At 43.3% G+C, this 21,185-nt stretch overlaps 1 protein-coding gene across 2 annotated transcripts in view; it reads left to right on the top strand.

Moving 5' to 3' along the window:
- GLDC (glycine decarboxylase) overlaps positions 1 to 21,185 on the top strand; it is a 99,281-nt gene that overhangs the window by 65,213 nt on the left and 12,883 nt on the right. For both annotated transcript variants that reach the window (XM_060014732.2, XM_069540772.1), the window contains exons 17-21: positions 3,358 to 3,483; positions 4,911 to 5,060; positions 15,262 to 15,374; positions 16,673 to 16,814; positions 19,222 to 19,333. In XM_060014732.2, coding sequence (XP_059870715.1) covers positions 3,358 to 3,483; positions 4,911 to 5,060; positions 15,262 to 15,374; positions 16,673 to 16,814; positions 19,222 to 19,333 — 643 coding nt within the window. The remainder of the gene's footprint in view (positions 1 to 3,357; positions 3,484 to 4,910; positions 5,061 to 15,261; positions 15,375 to 16,672; positions 16,815 to 19,221; positions 19,334 to 21,185) is intronic.

Raw genomic sequence — 21,185 nt, 5'->3', positions numbered from 1 at the left:
TGTCAAATACTAACTCATTGTGGATCAGAGGCTGAATTTCCTATACAAAGGGAAAACGCTGACCAAAAAACTCCCCCAAAAAAACCCACCGCCAAAAAACACCCCCAAAACCTGTATGTATTTTTGTTTTCTCAGCTGCCTGAGGCAAAGGAGTGGCCTTTTGTTTTTCGATTTTACCTGTGGTAAGAAATTGATTTCCCTTGCAAAGTAGCCCTCGTCCTTAATCTGTCACTCATTCAGCAAGTCTTTTTTTTTTTTAATAGATTTATTTTATTTATTTATTCATTTGTTTTTTGGCTGCGTTGGGTCTTCCGTTGCTGTGTGCTGTCTTTCTCTGGTTGTCGCGAGTGGGGGCTACTTTTCGTTGCAGTGAGTGGCTTCTCATTGCAGTGGCTTGTTGCGGAGCACAGGCTCTAGGTGCGCAGGCTTCAGTAGTTGTGGTACACGGGCTTCAGTAGTTGTGGCTCGTGGGCTTAGTTGCTCCGCGGCATGTGGGATCTTACCAGAGCAGGGCTTGAACCCGTGTCCCCTGCATTGGCAGATGGATTCTTAACCACTGCACCACCAGGGAAGCCCCCAGCAAGAGTTTGAGGATGAGCTATGTTGGGTCTGTACCAGGTGCATTGGGGGGTTAGAAAAACACAGCATCCACCTAAACACTAACCAAAGAGGGTTAGTGTTGATAAAATATCAAATCTGGGTCCTGTTATTTCCAAGTCCTTTGCAACGCCACAATTTTTAAAGTGAGGATCCACATAGAAAATCAGAAACATCTAACAGCAAGAAATTCCTGACAAAACCAGAGACCTTTTCTTTCCGCTAATCCTTATATCAGGATGTGTATTAGTTTCCCATGGCTACTGTGACAAATTACTACAAATTTAGTGGCTTAGAACAACACAGGTTTATTTTCTTATAGTTATGGAGGCTAGAAGTCTGAAATTGGTTTCACTTGGCTAAAGTCAGTGTGTTGGCAGGGCTCGTTCCTTCTGGAGGATCCAGGAGAGAATCTGTTTCTTTGCCTTTCCTAGTTTCTGGAGGCCTCCTACATTCCTTGACTCATGGCCCCTTCCTGCCATCACTCCAACCCCTTGTTCAGTTATCACATCTTCTACCTCCTCTGTAGTCAAAGCTTCCCCTGGTTCCTTATGATGAGAACATTTGTGAATGCATTTAGGGTCCAACCTATAATCCAGATTTCAAGATCCCATCTCAAGATCCTCAATTTCTCACCTCAAGATCCTTAATTTAATCACACCAGCAAAATCCCTTTTGCCAAATAAAGTCACATTCGTAGACTCTGGGATTAGAATGTGGACACATTTGGATGCTATTCAGTGTATCGCAAGATGAGTGACATTTTTAGCTTGGATGTTTTTGTTGCCTCGTAACTTCTCTGGTATGAATTCTTCATTGAGGCCTTTAACAAATATTTTATATTCACTTTTAAATATTCACCTTTCCCTTCCTTGATCCGTGTTCTGCCCAGAAGGTATCCTTTTATCCAAAGATCCTTTGGTAGAATAAAAATATCTTGTGAGAAAGGAAAAATAACTCCAGCTTTGGTCCTGAGAAATTAAAGAATTTAATACAAAAGGGAAACAGTTAAACAAGAAAAAGGATTCGAGGACAACACAGCATAATCAGCATGAGACCAGTACCATTCAAAAGAGGCACTAACTCCCTGTCTGCAGAAGAACAACAAAGTAATTTCATGTTTGCCTCTGTTTGTAGTTCTTTTTGGATCACATGCATTTTGCTTAAGTAGATGGCTTTGCTGTTTTTGAGGAAACGGCTGTAAGCTAAATTTCCCCTTCATAAGCCCATTTGTATGATGCCCATCCATTTCTCTTCAAGGGGTGTCAGTATTGGTTCTGGGATTAAAAAAAATGAAAAACAGGATTGTTTTCAGGGTCAGTATTGCTTCTTCTTGTTGCTTTCTGTTGGAGGGAACTCCATGAGGCCCTTTCCTGTAGTGGGCCACCATCAGATCATACAGAGCACCTGTGTTCACATGATTTGGGGGCAGGAAATGAAAATGATTTAAATCTGGGATTTTTTTTTTTTTTTTTTTTTTGCGGTACGCGGGCCTCTCACTGTTGTGGCCTCTCCCATTGTGGAGCACAGGCTCCGGACGCACAGGCTCAGCGGCCATGGCTCATGGGCCCAGATATTCCGCGGCATGTGGGATCCTCCCGGACTGGGGCATGAACCCGTGTCCCCTGCATCGGCAGGCGGACTCTCAACTGCTGCACCACCAGGGAAGCCCTAAATCTGGGAATTTTAACGTTGTGCTTGCGTACCATCCGCCTTCCATAAGAATTCAGCACATCTTTAAGCTCTGGCTTAGGTTGTAGCTCTTGAAATACTTTCTCTTGATCTCTTCAACTTGAAGTAGCACCCTGTTATTCTGAGTTCCTTTGGTACCTGTGGGCTCTAGACATTTTTTTTAAAGAATTTTTATTTCCCCAATTATACTGACAATGACAAGATGCTTTGGAAAGAGAGGAACGGCTTCCTCAGATAAGGGAGGAGGAAATGTTTCCACTGGCCGAGGAGACTAGGTTGAGGTGATGTAGTCCCTGTTTAGAGGGTCCTTTTATTTATTTATTTATTTTTATATTTTAATCTGACCGCACCGCCCGGCATGTGGGATCTTAGTTCCCCAACCAGGGATCGAACCCACGTCCCCTGCATTGGAAGTGCAGAGTCTTAGCCACTGGACCTCCAGGGAAGTCCTTCTAGACATTTATTTATATGGATGCCAGCCTTGTCAGTGAATGCAGTGTGTGAGCACAGGGCAGGGGCTGATTGGCATTTGTGCTTAGTTATGATTCTCATGGCAACTAACAATTCATTGCACAGAGTAAGCATCCAATAATGAAGTAGTCATTGGTGTGTTGGCACTGGGAGGCCTTGGAATATGTCGACTATTACTTCTTCTGGTCTCAGTAGAACCAAGCAGAGCACTGGAGCTGTGATGTGTGCATTTGAGTCCTAGAGTTTAACTTCCAATCCCATGTTCTTGTAAGGTGCTTTCTATATATTATAGCTGAGACAAGGTTAGAATAAGTCTAGGCCTGTTTTTGGTGTTGCTGGGATAAGGGAGGAGAGTATTAATATTCTGAAAGTCTTTAGGGAACAGTATTTGGGGATTCAGTGTAAACTCCTGTTGGACATTGTTTTGCAGTACAGTACTAATGAAATAGTAGTAAACTTTAAGGCACTACTGGTCAATTTAAATAGAGCATGTGGCACCTACTGAATTTATGCTCCAAGTATTTTGTAGGACTTTTCTGTCATTATGAATAGCCTGGTGATTTTTCTCTCCTTCCTTCCTTTCATTCCATTCCTAAGGTTTGCCTCATTCCAAAATCTGCACATGGAACCAATCCTGCAAGTGCACACATGGCAGGCATGAAGATTCAGCCTGTGGAGGTGGATAAATACGGGAATATCGATGCAGCTCACCTCAAGGCTATGGTACTCATCTTCCACTTAACAGATGGGGGAGGTCTGGGTTGGAAAGAAGATGTGGGGATCAGGGATGGTTTATCTTCTTTTGCATTCTAATTAAAAGACTGCAGTTCCTCCTCTGAATGAGTCTAGGGGGAATGGCATAAAATCAGACAACCTAGCCGACTCTATAAGAAAAATAAAAGCAAGAGTCACATTTCTGGTCCAGAGTAAAGCTGACCACAGTCTATTTTACCTCTTCCTTCTCTAACAGGGAGAAAGTCCTTTACGCTGAAATCCCCTCATCTAATGTGTGCATGTGTAAGAAACTGAATTATTCATGGTGGTAGTAAGGATACTCCTTGCAGGATCTACCCGCCTCCTTCTGCCCAACCTTCCCCTCCTTCCCCCATTAACAGTCACACTGGCAGTCACTGGTATTCTCAATCTTTGTGTTGGGAATTAAAACATAAATGTAGATTTTGCAGATGCTTGTGATGGGCCCAGCCGTTACCTGCTGAATTTCAGGCAATATTCCATCTTCCTTCTTCGAGCACCAATCCCCACTCCCAACCTCCCAACCTCCAGGAAGAGGTTGCCTAGCAACTGTATCTGCTTTCCACTGGTGGACTGGAGGCTGCATCTTAAGAGGGAAGGAAATCACTTGAATAGCAATGTGATTTTGTCGGGGTTATTAGGTATGGAGACTGAGAACTTCATGTAACTACCTCAAAGGGAAGATGAAAACACACAACGCTGCTCACCTCTCGTACCCACCCTCCTGCTTCCATAGCTCCATAAAGTTTTTACTGATAAATATTCTGGGTCAGTAGTTATAATTATTAAGGCTCTCCAAAATAGGATATGACCTTAAATTTTTTTTTTTTTCATTTCCACATGAGCCTGTTCACTGACTTGCTGGTCAAAAAAACAGGAACATGCCTTTTATATATGCTTGCCTTCTGTCAAAAGGAAAAACGGTGGAGTTTTTTTTTTAATCAGAGCAGAACACTCCTAGTGGGAATTCTAATTTCAGTAGAATGGGAGGGAAAGGGGATAAGGGTGGATATGGCAAGATGAGCAGAGAGAGATTAACTGTGAGAATCAACTTGTCTGGAACCGAAAAGATCTGAAATAATTATTGAGATGATTTGAACCAAAGGAAAACCACTTTAGAGAGTTGAGCCCAAAATACCCAAAAATCTTCTGAACAGTTTTTTGGTTTTGACAATGGAGACCTGTCCTGAAGGGATCTTGTTATTTCTTTGGAATGATTTACAAAGGGGGTAATGGCTGTGGATCTTCTATTAGCGTCATCCTACATTGAGACAGTTCCAGAAATGAAAAGAACAAGTCTTCGTCTTTCTTAATCCTTTAAAATAAAAAGCGAGGGATTGGCTAAGAAAGAAACATTCCCTCTCATTGTCTCCCTCTGCCCTTTTTTAATCTTTCAGGTGGATAAACACAAGGAGAACCTGGCAGCAATCATGATTACGTACCCATCCACCAATGGAGTGTTTGAAGAGAACATCGGAGATGTGTGTGACCTGATCCATCAACACGGAGGACAGGTCTACCTGGACGGAGCAAATATGAATGCTCAGGTGGGCAGTGTGAGAGGGCTCCCTGAGAAAATGGTTAAGTACAAAAAAAAAAAAATTCATTTTCTTTGATTTCTTGCCAGTTGTCTTAAAACATGACACTGAATTCAGAACAGAGACTGACTTTTTCTATATTGCCAAATCAAACAAAGTATGTACCACAATTTCACTGAGATTACAGACCCTAAGGAGGTCACGGGCGATGCTGAGGAGGAGGTAAAAAGGTTGAAGGGAAGCAGGGAGTGAGCTGAATGTCCTTAGCTTGTCACAGGGTGTTATCCCTCTGGGGGTACTAAAGGCAATGAGGTCACCTGACTCCCTTCCTAAGGGAATTTAGACCCAAGTTTTGGCCACTGGTGGCTGTTGGTCTCCCATGGCCTTGGACTAGCTTCAGCTTCATCAGTGTGAAACAGCTGAATAGCTCTGTCCCCGAAGGGCTGATCCTGACTTCTTGGCAGGGCTGCGGGGGTGTGGTGGTGGTCTGTGTGATGTGTACCTTTGAGGAAATGCGTTAGGGAGACTGGAGGACAGGGACTTGTCATCTTTTTAAGAGTCTTCTCAGCTTCCTCCTCTCCTTTTTTTTAAAAAATAAATTTATTTATTTATTTTGGGCTGCATTGGGTCTTCGTTGCTGCGCACTGGCTTTCTCTAGTTGCGGCAAGCGGGGGCTACTCTTTGTTGCTGTGCACGGGCTTCTCATTGCAGTGGCTTCTCTTTGTTGCGGAGTACGGGCTCTAGGCGCACGGGCTTCAGTAGTTGTGGCTTGCGGGCTCTAGAGCGCAGGCTTAGTAGTTGTAGTGCACAGGTTTAGTTGCTCTGTGGCATGTGGAATCTTCCCAGACAAGGGCTGGAACCCGTATCCCCTGCATTGGCAGGTGGATTCTTAACCACTGCGCCACCAGGGAAGTCCCTTTCTTTAAAAAAAAAGGTTTTTTTAACCATTTCAGACTCTCTGCATTTCTTTGCTCCTGTCTGATTTCTTTTGAGTAGTCCAGGGATTCTATTGCTTCAATAGCATAAATGGATTCTTTATCTTTGACCACATTCACAATTAGTCCAAATGCCAAAGTGGCAGGAACACCCATTGAATGTTGTGGCCGGTACCAGGATGGTCCAGGAAAGCTGTCAGCCTCCCTTTCTCTCCCTCGGCTCAGTATTCTCTCCAACAGCCTTCCAGCCCTTTATAGCCACGTGCCCTAAGGGGCCCTTTGGTAAAGTGCATGATACCCAAAGCAGGGGTGCTAGAAATTGCCTGTTTCAATAGCAGGGAGGTACTATCCTTTCTTGCGCTAGGGGTACTTCCTCTTCTCCCTCTTGGGGTGAATACTTAGGAATTGACTGTATATTCAAATCTGTATTTTAAAATCTAAATTAGGCTAAAAAGTCAGTTGCTGTTTCCATAGAAACCACAAGCCACGCTGCCTGTGGGATGCCAGGTTTTGGTTGCAGTATTTTTTTTTTTAACATCTTTATTGGAGTATAATTGCTTTACAATGTTGTGTTAGTTTCTGCTGTATAACAAAGTGAATCAGCTATATATATACATCTATCCCCATATCCCCCCCCACCTCTTGTGTCTCCCTCCCCCCTCCCTATACCACCCGTCTAGGTGGTCACAGAGCACAGAGCTGACCTCCCTGTGCTATGCAGCTGCTTCCCACTAGCTATCTGTTTTACATTTGGAAGTGTATATATGTCAATACTACTCTCTCTTTGTCCCAGCTTACCCTTCCCCTTCCCCGTGTCCTCAAGTTCATTCTCTACGTCTGCGTCTTTATTCCTGTCCTGCCCCTAGGTTCATCAGAACCATGTTTTTGTTTGTTTTTTTTTAAGATTCCATATAAATGTGTTAGCACACGGTATTTGTTTTTCTCTTTCTGACTTACTTCACACTGTATGACAGACTCTAGGTCCATGCACCTCACTACAAATAGTTGAATTTCGTTTCTTTTTATGGCTGAGTAATATTCCGTTGTATATATGTGCCACATCTTCTTTATTCATTCATCTGTTGACGGACACTTAGGTTGTTTCCATGTCCTGGCTATTGTAAATAGTGCTGCAATGAACGTTGTGGTACATGTCTCTCTTTTTTTTTTTTTTTTTTTTGTGGTACGCGGGCCTCTTACTGCTATGGCCTCTCCCGTTGCGGAGCACAGGCTCCAGACGCGCAGGCCCAGTGGCCATGGCTCACGGGCCCAGCCGCTCCACGGCATGTGGGATCCTCCTGGACGGGGGCACGAACCCGTGTCCCCTGCATCGGCAGGCGGACTCTCAACCACTGTGCCACCAGGGAAGCCCCATGCCTCTTTTTGAATTATGGTTTTCTCAGGGTATATGCCCAGTAGTGGGATTGCTGGGTCATATGGTGGTTCTATTTGTAGTTTTTTAAGGAACCTCCATACTGTTCTCCATAGTGGCTGTATCAATTTACATTCCCACCAACAGTGCAAGAGGGTTCCCTTTTCTCTACACCCTCTCCAGCATTTATTGTTTGTAGATTTTTTGATGATGGCCATTCTGACTGGTGTGAGGTGATACCTCATTGTAGTTTTGATTTGCATTTCTCTAATAGTTAGTGATGTTGAGCATCCTTTCATGTGTTTGTTGGCAATCTGTATATCTTCTTTGGAGAAATGTCTGTTTAGGTCTTCTGCCCATTTTTGGAATGGATTGTTTGTTTTTTTTGACATTGAGCTGCATGAGCTGCTTGTATACTTTGGAGATTAATCCTTTGTCCGTTGCTTTGTTCACAAATATTTTCTCCCATTCTGAGGGCTGTCTTTTCGTCTTGTTTATGATTTCCTTTGCTGTGCAAAAGCTTTTAAGTTTTATTGGGTCCCATTTGTTTATTTTTGTGTTTATTTCCATTTCACTAGGAGGTGGGTCAAAAAGGATGTTGCTGTGATTGATATCATAGAGTGTTCTGCCTATGTTTTCCCCTATGAGTTTTATAGTGTCTGGCCTTAAATTTAGGTCTTTAATCCATTTTGAGTTTATTTTTGTATACAGTGTTAGGGAGTGTTCTAATATCATTCTTTTACATGTAGCTATCCAGTTTTCCCAGCACCACTTATTGAAGAGACTGTCTTTCCTCCATTGTATATTCTTGCCTCCTTTATCAAAGATAAGGTGATCATATGTGTGTGGGTTTATCTCTGGGCTTTCTATCCTGTTCCATTGATCTATATTTCTGGTTTTGTACTATACTGTCTTGATGACTGTAGCTTTATAATATAGTCTGAAGTCAGGGAGCCTGATTCCTCCAGCCCCGTTTTTCCTTCTCAAGATTGCTTTGGCTCTTTGGGGTCTTTTGTGTTTCCATACAAATTGTGAAATTTTTTGTTCTAGTTCTGTGGAAAATGCCAGTGGTAGTTTGATAGGGATTACATTGAATCTGTAGATTGCTTTGGGTAGTATAGTCATTTTCACAATGTTGATTCTTCCAATCAAGAACATGGTATATCTCTCCATCTCTTTCTATGTCTTTAATTTTTTTCATCAGTGTCTTATAATTTTCTGCATACAGGTCTTTTGTCTCCTTAGGTAGGTTTATTCCTAGGCATTTTATTGTTTTCGTTGCAATGGTAAATGGGAGTGTTTCCTTAATTTCTCTTTCAGAATTTTCATCATTAGTGTATAGGAATGCAAGAGATTTCTGTGCATTAATTTTGTATCCTGCTACTTTACCAAATTCATTGATTAGCTCTAGTAGTTTTCTGATAGCATCTTTAGGATTCTCTGTGTATAGTGTCATGTCATCTGCAAAGAGTGACAGTTTTTCTTTTCCGATTTGGATTCCTTTTATTTCTTTTTTTTGTTTTCATTGTAACAAATTCAATAAATTTTTTTTTTTTAACATATGTTCCCATATCTCTTCCCTCTTGAGTCTCCCTCCCTCCCACCCTCCCTATCCCACCCCTCCAGGCGGTCACAAAGCACCGAGCTAATCTCCCTGTGCTATGCGGTTGCTTCCCACTAGCTATCTACCTTACATTTGGTAGTGTATATATGTCCATGCCTCTCTCTCGCTTTGTCCCAGCTTACCCTTCCCCTTCCCCATATCCTCAAGTCCATTCTCTAGTAAGTCTGTGTCTTTATTCCTGTCTTACCCCTAGGTTCTTATGACATTTTTTTTTTCTTAAATTCCATATATATGTGTTAGCATACACTATCTGTCTTTCTCTTTCTGACTTACTTCACTCTGTATGACAGACTCTAGGTCCATCCACCTCATTACAAATAGCTCAATTTCGTTTCTTTTTATGGCTTAGTAATATTCCATTGTATATATGTGCCACATCTTCTTTATCCATTCATCCAATGATGGACACTTAGGTTATTTCCATCTCCGGGCTATTGTACATAGAGCTGCAATGAACATTTTGGTACATGACTCTTTTTGAATTATGGTTTTCTCAGGGTATATGCCCAGTAGTGGGATTGCTGGGTTATATGGGAGTTCTACTTGTAGTGTTTTAAGGAAACTCCATACTGTTCTCCATAGTGGCTGTACTAATTCACATTCCCACCAGCAGTGCAAGAGTGTTCCCTTTTCTCCACACCCTCTCCAGCATTTATTGTTTCTAGATTTTTTGATGATGGCCATTCTGACTGGTGTGAAATGATATTTCATCGCAGTTTTGATTTGCATTTCTCTAATGATTAATGATGTTGGGCATTCTTTCATGTGTTTGTTGGCAATCTGTATATCTTCTTTGGAGAAATGTCTATTTAGGTCTTCTGCCCATTTTTGGATTGGGTTGTTTGTTTTTTTGTTATTGAGCTGCATGAGCTGCTTATAAATTTTGGAAATTAATCCTTTGTCAGTTGCTTCATTTGCAAATATTTTCTCCTGTTCTGAGGGTTGTCTTTTGGTCTTGTTTATGGTTTCCTTTGCTGTGCAAAAGCTTTGAAGTTTCATTAGGTCCCATTTGTTTATTTTTGTTTTTATTTCCATTTCTGTAGGAGGTGGGTCGAAAAGGATCTTGCTGTGATTTATATCATAGAGTGTTCTGCCTATGTTTTCCTCTAAGAGTTTGATAGTTTCTGGCCTTACATTTAGGTCTTTAATCCATTTTGAGCTTATTTTTGTGTATGGTGTTAGGGAGTGATCTAATCTCATACTTTTACATGTACCTGTCCAGTTTTCTGAGCACCACTTATTGAAGAGGCTGTCCTTTCTCCACTGTACATTCCTGCCTCCTTTATCAAAGATAAGGTGACCTTATGTGCGTGGGTGTATCTCTGGGCTTTCTATCCTGTTCCATTGATCTATCTTTCTGTTTTTGTGCCAGTACCATACTGTCTTGATTACTGTAGCTTTGTCATATAGTCTGAAGTCAGGAAGCCTGATTCCTCCAGCTCCGTTTTTCATTCTCAAGATTGCTTTGGCTATTCGGGGTCTTTTGCGTTTCCATACAAATTGTGAAATTTTTGTTCTAGTTCTGTGAAAAATGCCAGTGGTAGTTTGATAGCGATTGCATTGAATCTAGATTGCTTTGGGTAGTAGAGTCATTTTCACAGTGTTGATTATTCCAACCCAAGAACATGGTATATCTCTCCATCTATTTGTATCATCTTTAATTTTTTTCATCAGTGTCTTATAATTTTCTGCATACAGGTCTTTTGTTTCCTTAGGTAGGTTTATTCCTAGATATTTTATTCTTTTCGTTGCAATGGTAAATGGGAGTGTTTTCTTGATTTCACTTTCAGATTTTTCATCATTAGTGTATAGGAATGCCATAGATTTCTGTGCATTAATTTTGTATCCTGCTACTTTACCAAATTCATTGATTAGCTCTAGTAGTTTTCTGGTAGCATCTTTAGGATTCTCTATGCATAGTATCATGTCATCTGCAAACAGTGACAGCTTTACTTCTTCTTTTCCAATTTGGATTCCTTTTATTTCCTTTTCTTCTCTGATTGCTGTGGCTAAAACTTCCAAAACTATGTTGAATAAAAGTGGTGAGAGTGGGCAACCTTGTCTCTTCCTGATCTTAGTGGAAATGCGTTCAATTTTTCACCATTGAGGACGATGTTGGCTGTGGGTTTGTCATATATGGCCTTTATTATGTTGAGGAAAGTTCTCTCTATGCCTACTTTCTGCAGGGTTTTTATCATAAATGGGTGTTGAATTTTGTCGAAAGCTTTCTCTGCATTTACTGAGATGATCATATGGTCTTTCTCCTTCAATTTGTTAATATGGTTTATCATATTGATTGATTTGTGTATATTGAAGAATCCTTGCATTCCTGGAATAAACCCCACTTGATCATGGTGTATGATCCTTTTCATGTGCTGTTGGATTCTGTTTGCTAGTATTTTGTTGAGGATGTTTGCATCTATGTTCATCAGTGATATTGGCCTGTAGTTTTCTTTTTTTGTGACATCCTTGTCTGGTTTTGGTATCAAGGTGATGGTGGCCTTGTAGAATGAGTTTGGGAGTGTTCCTCCGTCTGCTATATTTTGGAAGAGTTTGAGAAGGATAGGTGTTAGCTCTTCTCTAAATGTTTGATAGAATTCGCCTATGAAGCCATCTGTTCCTGGGCTCTTGTTTGTTGCAAGATTTTTAATCACAGTTTCAGTTTCAGTGCTTGTGATTGGTCTGTTCATAATTTCTATTTCTTCCTGATTCAGTCTTGGCAGTTGTGCATTTCTAAGAATTTGTCCATTCCTTCCAGGTTGTCCATTTTATTGGCATAGAGTTGCTTGTAGTAATCTCTCATGATCTTTTGTATTTCTGCAGTGTCAGTTTTTACTTCTGCTTTTTCATTTCTAATTCTATTGATTTGAGTCTTCTCCCTTTTTTTCTTGATGAGACTGGCTAATGGTTTATCAATTTTGTTTATCTTCTCAAAGAACCAGCTTTTAGTTTTATTGATCTTTGCTATCATTTCCTTCATTTCTTTTTCATTAATTTCTTATCTGATTTTTATGATTTCTTTCCTTCTGCTAACTTTGGCGTTTTCTTGTTCTTCTTTATCTAATTGCTTTAGGTGCAAGGTTAGGTTGTTTATTTGAGATGTTTTCTGTTTCTTAAGGTAGGATTGTATTGCTATAAACTTCCCTCTTAGAACTGCTTTTGCTGCATCCCGTAGGTTTTGGGGCATCATGTCTCCATTGTCATTTGTTTCTAGGTATGTTTTTATTTCCTGTTTGATTTCTTCAGTGATCACTTAGTCATTAAGTAGTGTATTGTTTAGCCTCCATGTGTTTGTATTTTTTACAGATCTTTTCCTGTAATTGATATCTAGTCTCATAGCGTTGTGGTCAGAGAAGATACTTGATACAGTTTCAATTTTCTTAAATTTACTACGGCTTGATTTGTGACCGAAGATATGATCTATCCTGGAGAATGTTCCATGAGCACTTGAGAAAAATGTGTATTCTGTTGTTTTTGGATGGAATGTCCTATAAATATCAATTAAGTCCATCTTGTTTAACGTAACATTTAAAGCTTGTGTTTCCTTATTTATTTTCATTTTGGATTATCTGTCCATTGGTGAAAGTGGGGTGTTAAAGTCCCCTACTGTGAGCGTGTTACTGTCAATTTCCCCTTTATGGCTGTTAGTATTTGCCTTATGTATTGAGGTGCTCCTATGTTGGGTGCATAAATATTTACAATTGTTATATCTTCTTCTTGGATCAATCCCTTGATCAGTATGTAGTGTCCTTCTATGTCTCTTCTAATAGTTTTTATTTTCAAGTCTATTTTGTCTGATATGAGAATTGCTACTCCAGCTTTGTTTTGATTTCCATTTGCATGGAATATCTTTTTCCATCCCCTCACTTTCAGTCTGTATGTGTCCCTAGGTCTGAAGTGGGTCTCTTGTAGACAGCATATATACAGGTCTTGTTTTTGTATCCATTCAGCCAGTCTGTGTCTTTTGGTTGGAGCATTAAACCATTTATATTTAAGGTAATTATCGATATGTATGTTCCTATTACCATTTTCTTAATTGTGTTGGGTTTGTTATTGTAGGTATTTTTCTTCTCCTGTGTTTCCTGCCTAGAGAAGTTCCTTTAGCATTTTTGTAAAGCTGGTTTGGTGGTGCTGAATTCTTTTAGCTTTTGCTTGTCTGTAAGGGTTTTAATTTCTCTGTCGAATCTGAATGAGATCCTTGCTAGGTAGAGTAATGTTGGTTTTAGGTTTTTCCCTTTCATCAGTTTAAATATGTCCTGCCACTCCCTTCTGGCTTGCAGATTTCTGCTGAAAGATCAGCTGTTAACCTTATGGGGATTCCCTTGTATGTTTTTTTTTTTATTTTCCCTTGCTGCTTGTAATGTTTTTTCTTTGTATTTAATTTTTGACAGTTTGATTAATATGTGTCTTGGCGTGTTTCTCCTTGTATTTTTCCTGTATGGGACTCTGTACTTCCTGGCCTTGATTGACTATTTCCTTTCCCATGTTAGGGAAGTTTTCAACTATAATCTCTTCAGTTATTTTCTCAGTCCCTTTCTTTTTCTCTTTTTCTGGGACCCCTATAATTTGAATGTTGGTGTGTTTAATGTTGTCCCAGAGGTCTCTGAGACTGTCCTGAATTCTTTTCATTCTTTTTCTTTATTCTGCTCTGCAGTAGTTATTTCCACTATTTTATCTTCCAGGTCATTCCTCCGTTCTTCTGCCTCAGTTATTCTGCTATTGATGCCTTCTAGAGAATTTTTAATTTCATTTAGTGTGTTGTTCATCATTGTTTGTTTGCTCTTTAGTTCTTCTGGGTCCTTGTTAAACGGTTCTTGTATTTTCTCCATTCTGTTTCCAAGATTTTGAATCCCCTTTACTATCATTCCTCTGAATTCTTTTTCAGGTAGACTGCCTATTTCCTCTTCATTTGTTTGTTCTGGTGGGTTTTTACCTTGCTCCTTCATCTGCATATTTCTCTGTTTTCTCATTTTGTTTAACTTACTGTGTTTGGGGTCTCCTTTTCGCAGGCTGCAGGTTCATATTTCCCATTGTTTTTGGTGTCTGCCCCCAGTGGGTGAGGTTGGTTCAGTGGCTGGTGTAGGCTTCCTGGTGGAGGGGACTTGTTCCTGTGTTCTGGTGGGTGGGGCTGGATCTTTTCTTTCTGGTGGGCAGAGCCACGTCCGGTAATGTGTCTTGGGGTGTCTGTGAACTTAGTATGATTTTAGGCAGCCTCTTTGCTAATGGGTGGCTGTGTTCCTGTCTTGCTAGTTCATTGGCATGGGGCATCCAGCACTGGAGCTTGCTGGCTGTTGGGTGGAGCTGGGTCTTAGCACTGAGATGGAGATCTCTGGGAGAGCTGTCGCTGATTGATATTACGTGGGACTGGGAGGTCTCTGGTGTACCAATGTCCTGAGCTCAGCTTTCCCACCTCAGAGGCTCAGGCCTGACACCAGGCCGGAGCACCAAGACCTTGTCAGCCACACCGCAGGTAGGAGACAGCTAAATATGCAAGTATCTCCGTGGCTTCTTAAATGATGGGAAGATGTGATGCATGAAGGACACCAGCTCAAGTCTCACAGCTTAGTTCTGTGATCTTGGACCAGGCAGTTAACTTGTCTGTGCCTCAGACTTCCTTTTGTGCAGCACCTCCTCGCCCCAGAGGCCCAGTCAGGTGCGAGGGAAGGGCTGTCGCTCACAGGCTGTGCTGGGAGGAAGCCCAGGAGGCTGGTGCAGGACTGTCAGAGCAATCATATGCCTGGCACGGTATTAGATGCTCAAGATACGGGAGTGAACGAGAGAGATGATATACTTTGGCCTCCTGAAGTTTATATCCAGTTGTATTTATATCGAGCAGGGCATATAATTTCCTTGTCTCAATTCTCTCGTCTGTGGAGGGAGAAGAGACAGGCACTGCATCCCACTCACTGTGTTCTTGGGGAAAGCGCTCCGCCTCCTTGGCCTTGGGAGGGCCTCGCACCAGCATGTGTAGGGTGAGGGTGGGGTACCTAGTGCCCAGAGGCCTGCCTCCTTGCGGCATTTGGGAGGTAAAGGGGGGCCACTTTACCTCCCAACGGGAAACTCAGCGCCCCTGTCCGCAGCCGAAGGACCGGCAGTTTAAAGGCCACGGGCACACGGAAGGCGAAGGATGCTGGTGGGGGCGGCCTGATTGCAGTATTAAGTATGTTTCTGTGAACAGCTCCATCTGCCTTTCCTCTCAGGGGGAGCAGCATGGCCGCCTCTCCAGAACACCCCTTCGAGCTGTTGACTTTTGCTTTTGGTTCTTTCCCTTTGTGGTAGGTGGGAATCTGTCGTCCTGGAGACGTTGGGTCTGATGTCTCACACCTAAATCTTCACAAGACCTTCTGCATTCCCCATGGCGGAGGTGGCCCTGGCATGGGACCCATCGGAGTGTGAGTTCTGGGCCCTGGTTGCAGGATGGCTTTGGAGACTGAGAATCAAAGATGGGTCTCAAACTCTCTGTTCTTCTCATCGAGGTCTTCAAGTGTCAGGATACCTTCACATGTGGCGTGCCTATAAGGGCTGGGTGGGGAGCAGTGAAAGGGGTGCTTTTAGGGTTTGTCTAAGGAGAAACAGACTTAGATTTTGTTAACCACAGTGTGTGACCACACTCAGCTCCCAGTCACGCATAGACAGAGCAGGATTATTAACAGAGTGATGACTAGGGAGCTTTACGGAGCATTATGGCTGAGAACCGGCATATGAGCACCTAGAAGTGCCTCTCAGACTTTAATTTAGACTTCTAAGCAGCTTTTCTTTGTTTCTTCTTAAAATCAGCTGATGGTTACACCTGAGGATCTAACACATAACATGGTGACTATAGTTGAGAACACTATTGTATAATTGAAATTTGCTAAGAGAGTAGAACTTAAACGCCCCTCCCCCCCAAAGAAGGGAATTGGGTGTAAGATGTTGAACACTTTGCAGCCTGAATTCTTATTACATCTGAGATAAGTAAAGGAAACAGACCTTATTACTAGAAATAATTGGATGCAGTCAGAACAAGACTAAAGCAGTATCTCGAAGCAGTTGATAACTTTATACCGTGAAGCCAAATCATCTCATGAAAATGGTGCTGAGCCGCCATTTCCTGAGCATCTTCATTTTTCCAGAACTGTGCCAAAGGGGGTCAGTCTTCAGGAATGCTGCAAGCCTGGCCCCCTGCTTTCTTCTTCTTTCCTTTTTGATTACTATTATTTATAGTAAGTGAAGGAGGCCCAGTGCCTCAGCTGTGGGGGAGGCAGGGTGGCTGACGTTCACATGCTGGCCTCTGATGTGTTACCCCATGGGGCTTCTTCTCAGCAGCGTCTTTCTATATCCCTTAGATGCCTTGGGAAAGAGTGTGGGAGCCGGGGCTGGGAGGGAGAGGGTGTGTAGGGCTGGGATGTCGCCACATTCTTGTGAGCCCATGGCCCTGCATACTATTCCAGGCTGCTTGTCTCTGCCAGATTCGCCGCCACGGTTCTTGGGTGAGCTGCTGGGATGCTGATGGCTGCTGAGCCATGCCTCCAGCAGAGGAGGAAGGAAGGAACACTTCCTGAACATCTGCCCCTTAGCAGGTGCCGGGTCCCTCCCATGTCAGAGTTCCTCTGCTAGGAATAGAGCTTCCTGAGAGGGCCCAGCACCTGCCTGTTTGGTTAGACTGGATCTTTTTACAGCTTCTAAATTTGTATTAAAAAAAACAATACAGGAAGAAGCATCTTGTCCCTTTTCTGCCTAATCATCCCATCATTTCGGTAAAGCCAAGCGAAGATGCCCGGCCTTTGGGTACCATCAGCGCGGCCCCATGGGGCTCCAGTTCCATCTTGCCCATTTCGTGGGCTTATATTAAGGTGAGGCCTATGGATGTGTGTTAGAGGGGTGGGGGTGTGTGATGTGTGGGTGGGGAACTGAGACTGCAGACTTGAAAATTGCTGACTTGAGTGGAGAAACCTTCCTAAAGAGATCAGCTAAAACTCATTTTGTCTCTTCTTCATCAGGCTGTTTTCCTTTGGGTTCTCATAGTGGGTTTAACACCAGAGGAACTGACACGCCAGATATATTTTTCCAGACGGAGTTAAGTACCATGAGTCATATGGATGTGCTGGCCACGTCATTTGGTTTCCTGTAGGATTTGTATGGCCCCTCGCAAGTGAAAAACAGTGCACATACTAATTATTACACTTGGTTGAGATCCTGGGATAAATTTTAGGAATACATCTCATTTCGCTTTATATTTCTTGGGAGCCTGGAGGATAAGATGAAAATAGCAGAAATTTGCTTATGTGGTGGTTTCCCAAAGCTCTTTGCCCTTTAGGGCCTGTGGAACTATACTCTCGGGGGTAATTAGACTTTGTCGGAGAACAGGCTTCCTTACTTTGTGTTTTTCCAAGAAACACTATGGCCGGAGTTTATTTTATACAGCTCTTGTTCAAACTGTCCTGCCTACCTCCTGGGCTGAGAAGACCGTGCATTGGATAGGAGCACTTCTTCAGCCGCTAATTAGAGCAGCCTTCCCCAACTGGCTCCCCTCCTTAGAGGAAGGGAGGCTTCTGGTGAAATAAACCCCTAACTCAGCTATGCAAATAACACCAGATGACTCTTTGGGCTGGTTGTTATTCTTGAACAGTGTCGCATTTATGATTCTTAATGAAAACTTTCTGGGAAGCTGGAACAACAATTCTGTACCCCAGAGACTAAAACCTGCTTTTTGAAATGATACTCGAGTTAGTTTGCAAGTAGTAAAAACAAAAACAATCATCATAAAGGTCTGCTTCTTTGCAAACAGAATCTAATTTACAGCCTCCTTTTGGTCTCTACAAACCTGAGTTATTTGTTATGGAATGTTATTTGGGCTGGAGATGAATCACGTATAGAAAATAAATGCCCCAAGGCTGGTTTGGCCATATGCCAGGAACACCAGAGAGAGCCTCAGTTTAAAAATGAAATAAATAAAGTAGGGTTTAAGCCACCCCTCTGACCTTGGGCCCTTTCTTTATTTCAGGCTGTTGTTACTTATCACCTGGACTCTAGAATTATCTTCTCTCCCTGCTGCAGTCCCTCTTGGAGCCTCCCTACAGGACTGCTAGATTCCCGCCAGGGCTCTCCATCCTCTCCTCGCTTCCCTTTGCCTCTGCTGCTGGATCTCCCTAGCCTAGCCTGCACAAAATCCTTAGGGGATTCTTCCAAAATGCACTTGCCTAGGGCCCATCCCAGAGAGAATCAAATTCAGCATATGCAGCTTAGGGCTTGGGCCGTCAAGCTGCTCAGAGACTCTGATGCCCAGGCCGAGAGGCAGTGGCTGGCTGAACCAAGTCCAGGTCCTTCCCAGCAAGGGTTTGAGGCTTGTGAGAGGTAGTCACAGCCTACCCGGCTCTACAGCACCTCCCAAGCTGCAGCCATGTGCCTTCCATTCCCTACCTTTGTTTCTGCCATTCTTCTCACTTGGAGTGTCGTCCCCTTTCTCTTTGTCTATCCAAATTCTACCCATTTTCAAGTTTCCACTCAAGTTCTAACTCTTACCCTAGGAACCCTTCTTTGACCAAAATGTGTCCTCTCCTTACTTTGGACTTCGGCATCCCTGCCCTTTTACTTGGTGCTTTCTCATTTGCTTTACATTAGTTATGTATTAATATACATCAAGCCTCCATCATATGAGGTGTTCTGGGAAGAAAGTAGTGAGTAAAAATTGGTGCAGTCCTGGTTTTAAGCTCTTTGCTGCTAATGGCATTCACCCCATATAATCACAGGGACTTATGAACCACCAGAAAAGAATAAGATTGAACCTGGCAGTTGTTAAACATAAAGCCCTCAAATATGGACAATTGGAAGACAAACCATACAAAATGGATTCAGTGGGGATTTTGGCCAAGATCCCATGAGATTCCTGGCAATTATCAAGGCATCTCAAATTCACAATGAACAACCAAACAAAACCTCCCCCAAATGCATGTAACCTAAAAACAATTCTTTTTCTTCGGTAGATAACACAATAGTCAGCAGTTAGTTTTGCCCTGTTCTAAGCTTTGTAACTACAATAAGAAGCATAAAATTACTGTTCAAAGGAGAAAACCAAAAATTATTTCAGGCTTAGAGAGGATTGACAGATATCCTTGTTAGGATATTTCACTCATCTGCAATCCAGAGAGCGGTGGTAGGCTGATTTCCTTTGTGAGTGGGATTTATCTGGGGATACCTTTGGTTAGTGTCCATTGGGTTTCCCTGTTCTGTGGTTTATGGCTCTTTTTCCCTCTGTTGCAGATGATGGGAGGCAAGGGCCTTAAACAGGCCACAGAAATTGCTATATTAAATGCCAACTACATGGCCAAGAGATTAGAAAAACACTACAGAGTCCTTTTCCGGGGTGCAAGAGGCAAGTATGAACTTTAGTCTGTATTCACCTTGGTTTTCTTCCTTGGCCAAACGAAGTTTGACCTAGTGGATGAGGCTTTCAGAAGAGGGTGGGGAACTTCTGTTTCTTAGCACAGACCAGAGAAAAGCCTAGAGTTATTGGAAAGCTCTTCAGTTTAGTAAACAGGATATCACTATTTGCGAGGCTCTGCCATGCACTTAGTCTCTGAAGCGCAGGCCAACACGGAGCCCACACCACTGAGAGACGTATACATAAATACCACGCACTCATTACCTCCTCCAGTTCCATGGGAATGAGTGGAGTAATTCAGACTGGGCAGAGGCAGGGCAGAACAGTTGGGAGAGCCTTCTGGGAGGAGCCATTTGAGATAAGCCTGAAAGGAAGAGTAGCAGAACCCCAGTAAACAGAGATACAGGAGCAAGCCGGAGAGAAAGGAGTTGTCTGGGTGGCGGGAGTGTTGGGTGGGTTGAAGGATGGGATAGCAGGAAAGGGAGCAGATGAAGATGAGGCTGGAGAGGTAGCATGGGGCTTTGAAGGCCTTGGAAGGCTCTGGACTCTACAGTTGGGCCAGAAGGGTTTTTGAGCAGGGTAATGACAGGATTAAGAGGATGTTAATATCATTAAGACAGTAGGAGGAGATGAACATGCTGTTAGAAGTAGAATCAGGGGAGTTAGTTACTAATTAGTTGAGAGTGAAGAAATGTTAGGTAAGCCCCCCTCTTAGAGAGAGTAAGAGATGGAGGAACAAGCTCTCCCTGGAAGTGATGGGAGAGGCTGGAGCAGGTAGACTTGCAGAGATGTGGCTCTGGGCACAGGATCTGAGAGCAGGCTCTTGGAATTGGTGGGACCCAAGGAAACAGTGTTGAGAAGCCAGAGCAAAACCCCTGAAGCAGATGGCTACATGGAGTGGGTGCGGAAAAGTGGCATCTGGTGAGGGGGGCTCTGTGCCGAGGCAGCTTTAGATGCCCCCCTTCCCAACCCCCAGCATTTGTCATGGCGCCTGTCCTTCCTGCCTCTGCGCTGGCCCCACCTCCTCCCTGAGGCTGCCCTTTCCTTTCCCGGTGGCGAGAACTGCTCCTCTTGGCTCCCTCCTCCGCGGAGGATTCTCCCACTCCGTTTATCATCTGGCTGTCTCCTGCAGACCTTGAGCTCCTGCCCGGCGGAGGCTGTGGCTGCCTCGGTCCCTGGCATCGTGTCAGCACAACATGCACAGTCAGCACATGTGGGTGGTCTTACGTGACATGGAGGGACAGGCTGAAGAGCAGGTGGCTTAAAAAGACTCAGGTCTCATGAGTCTTAAAAAGCACCATTACCTTTCACAATTAGGAAGCCTTTGGTCACCTTCGAAAGCAGTTAGGGCCCAACAGTGCGGTAGATGCTAGATGAAAATGGGCTGAGAAGTAGGCTGAGGTTGGGAGAAGGGAGAAGCTTTCATGGTTTGGGGGGTTTGGTGGTGAAGGGGGACAGGAGCTGCTTCAATAGGATGCAGCTTTTTTTTTTTTTTTTTTTTTTGCGGTACGTGGGCCTCTCACTGTTGTGGCCTCTCCCGTTGCGGAGCACAGGCTCTGGACGCAGGCTCAGCGGCCATGGCTCACGGGCCCAGCTGCTCCGCAGCATGTGGGATCTTCCCAGACCGGGGCACAAACCTGCGTCCCCTGCATTGGCAGGCGGACTCTCAACCACTGCACCACCAGGGAAGCCCAGCTTTGTTTTTAAATAAGAGAACAAGATGATTTTAAGCTGCCAGGGAAAAGGCTGTGAAGAGGGGAGAGTGAAGCTTCAACAGAGGGAATAATAGGAGGGGGAGTCAAGTCACCCTGGAGGTGATGGGAGGGTGGCACTAAGAGTCAGG

This window comes from Delphinus delphis, chromosome 6 (genome assembly GCF_949987515.2).
Source record: "Delphinus delphis chromosome 6, mDelDel1.2, whole genome shotgun sequence".
Lineage (NCBI taxonomy): Eukaryota > Metazoa > Chordata > Mammalia > Artiodactyla > Delphinidae > Delphinus > Delphinus delphis.
The sequence above is the reverse complement of the archived record's forward strand: the minus strand, read 5'-3'. Positions and strand labels throughout refer to the sequence as shown.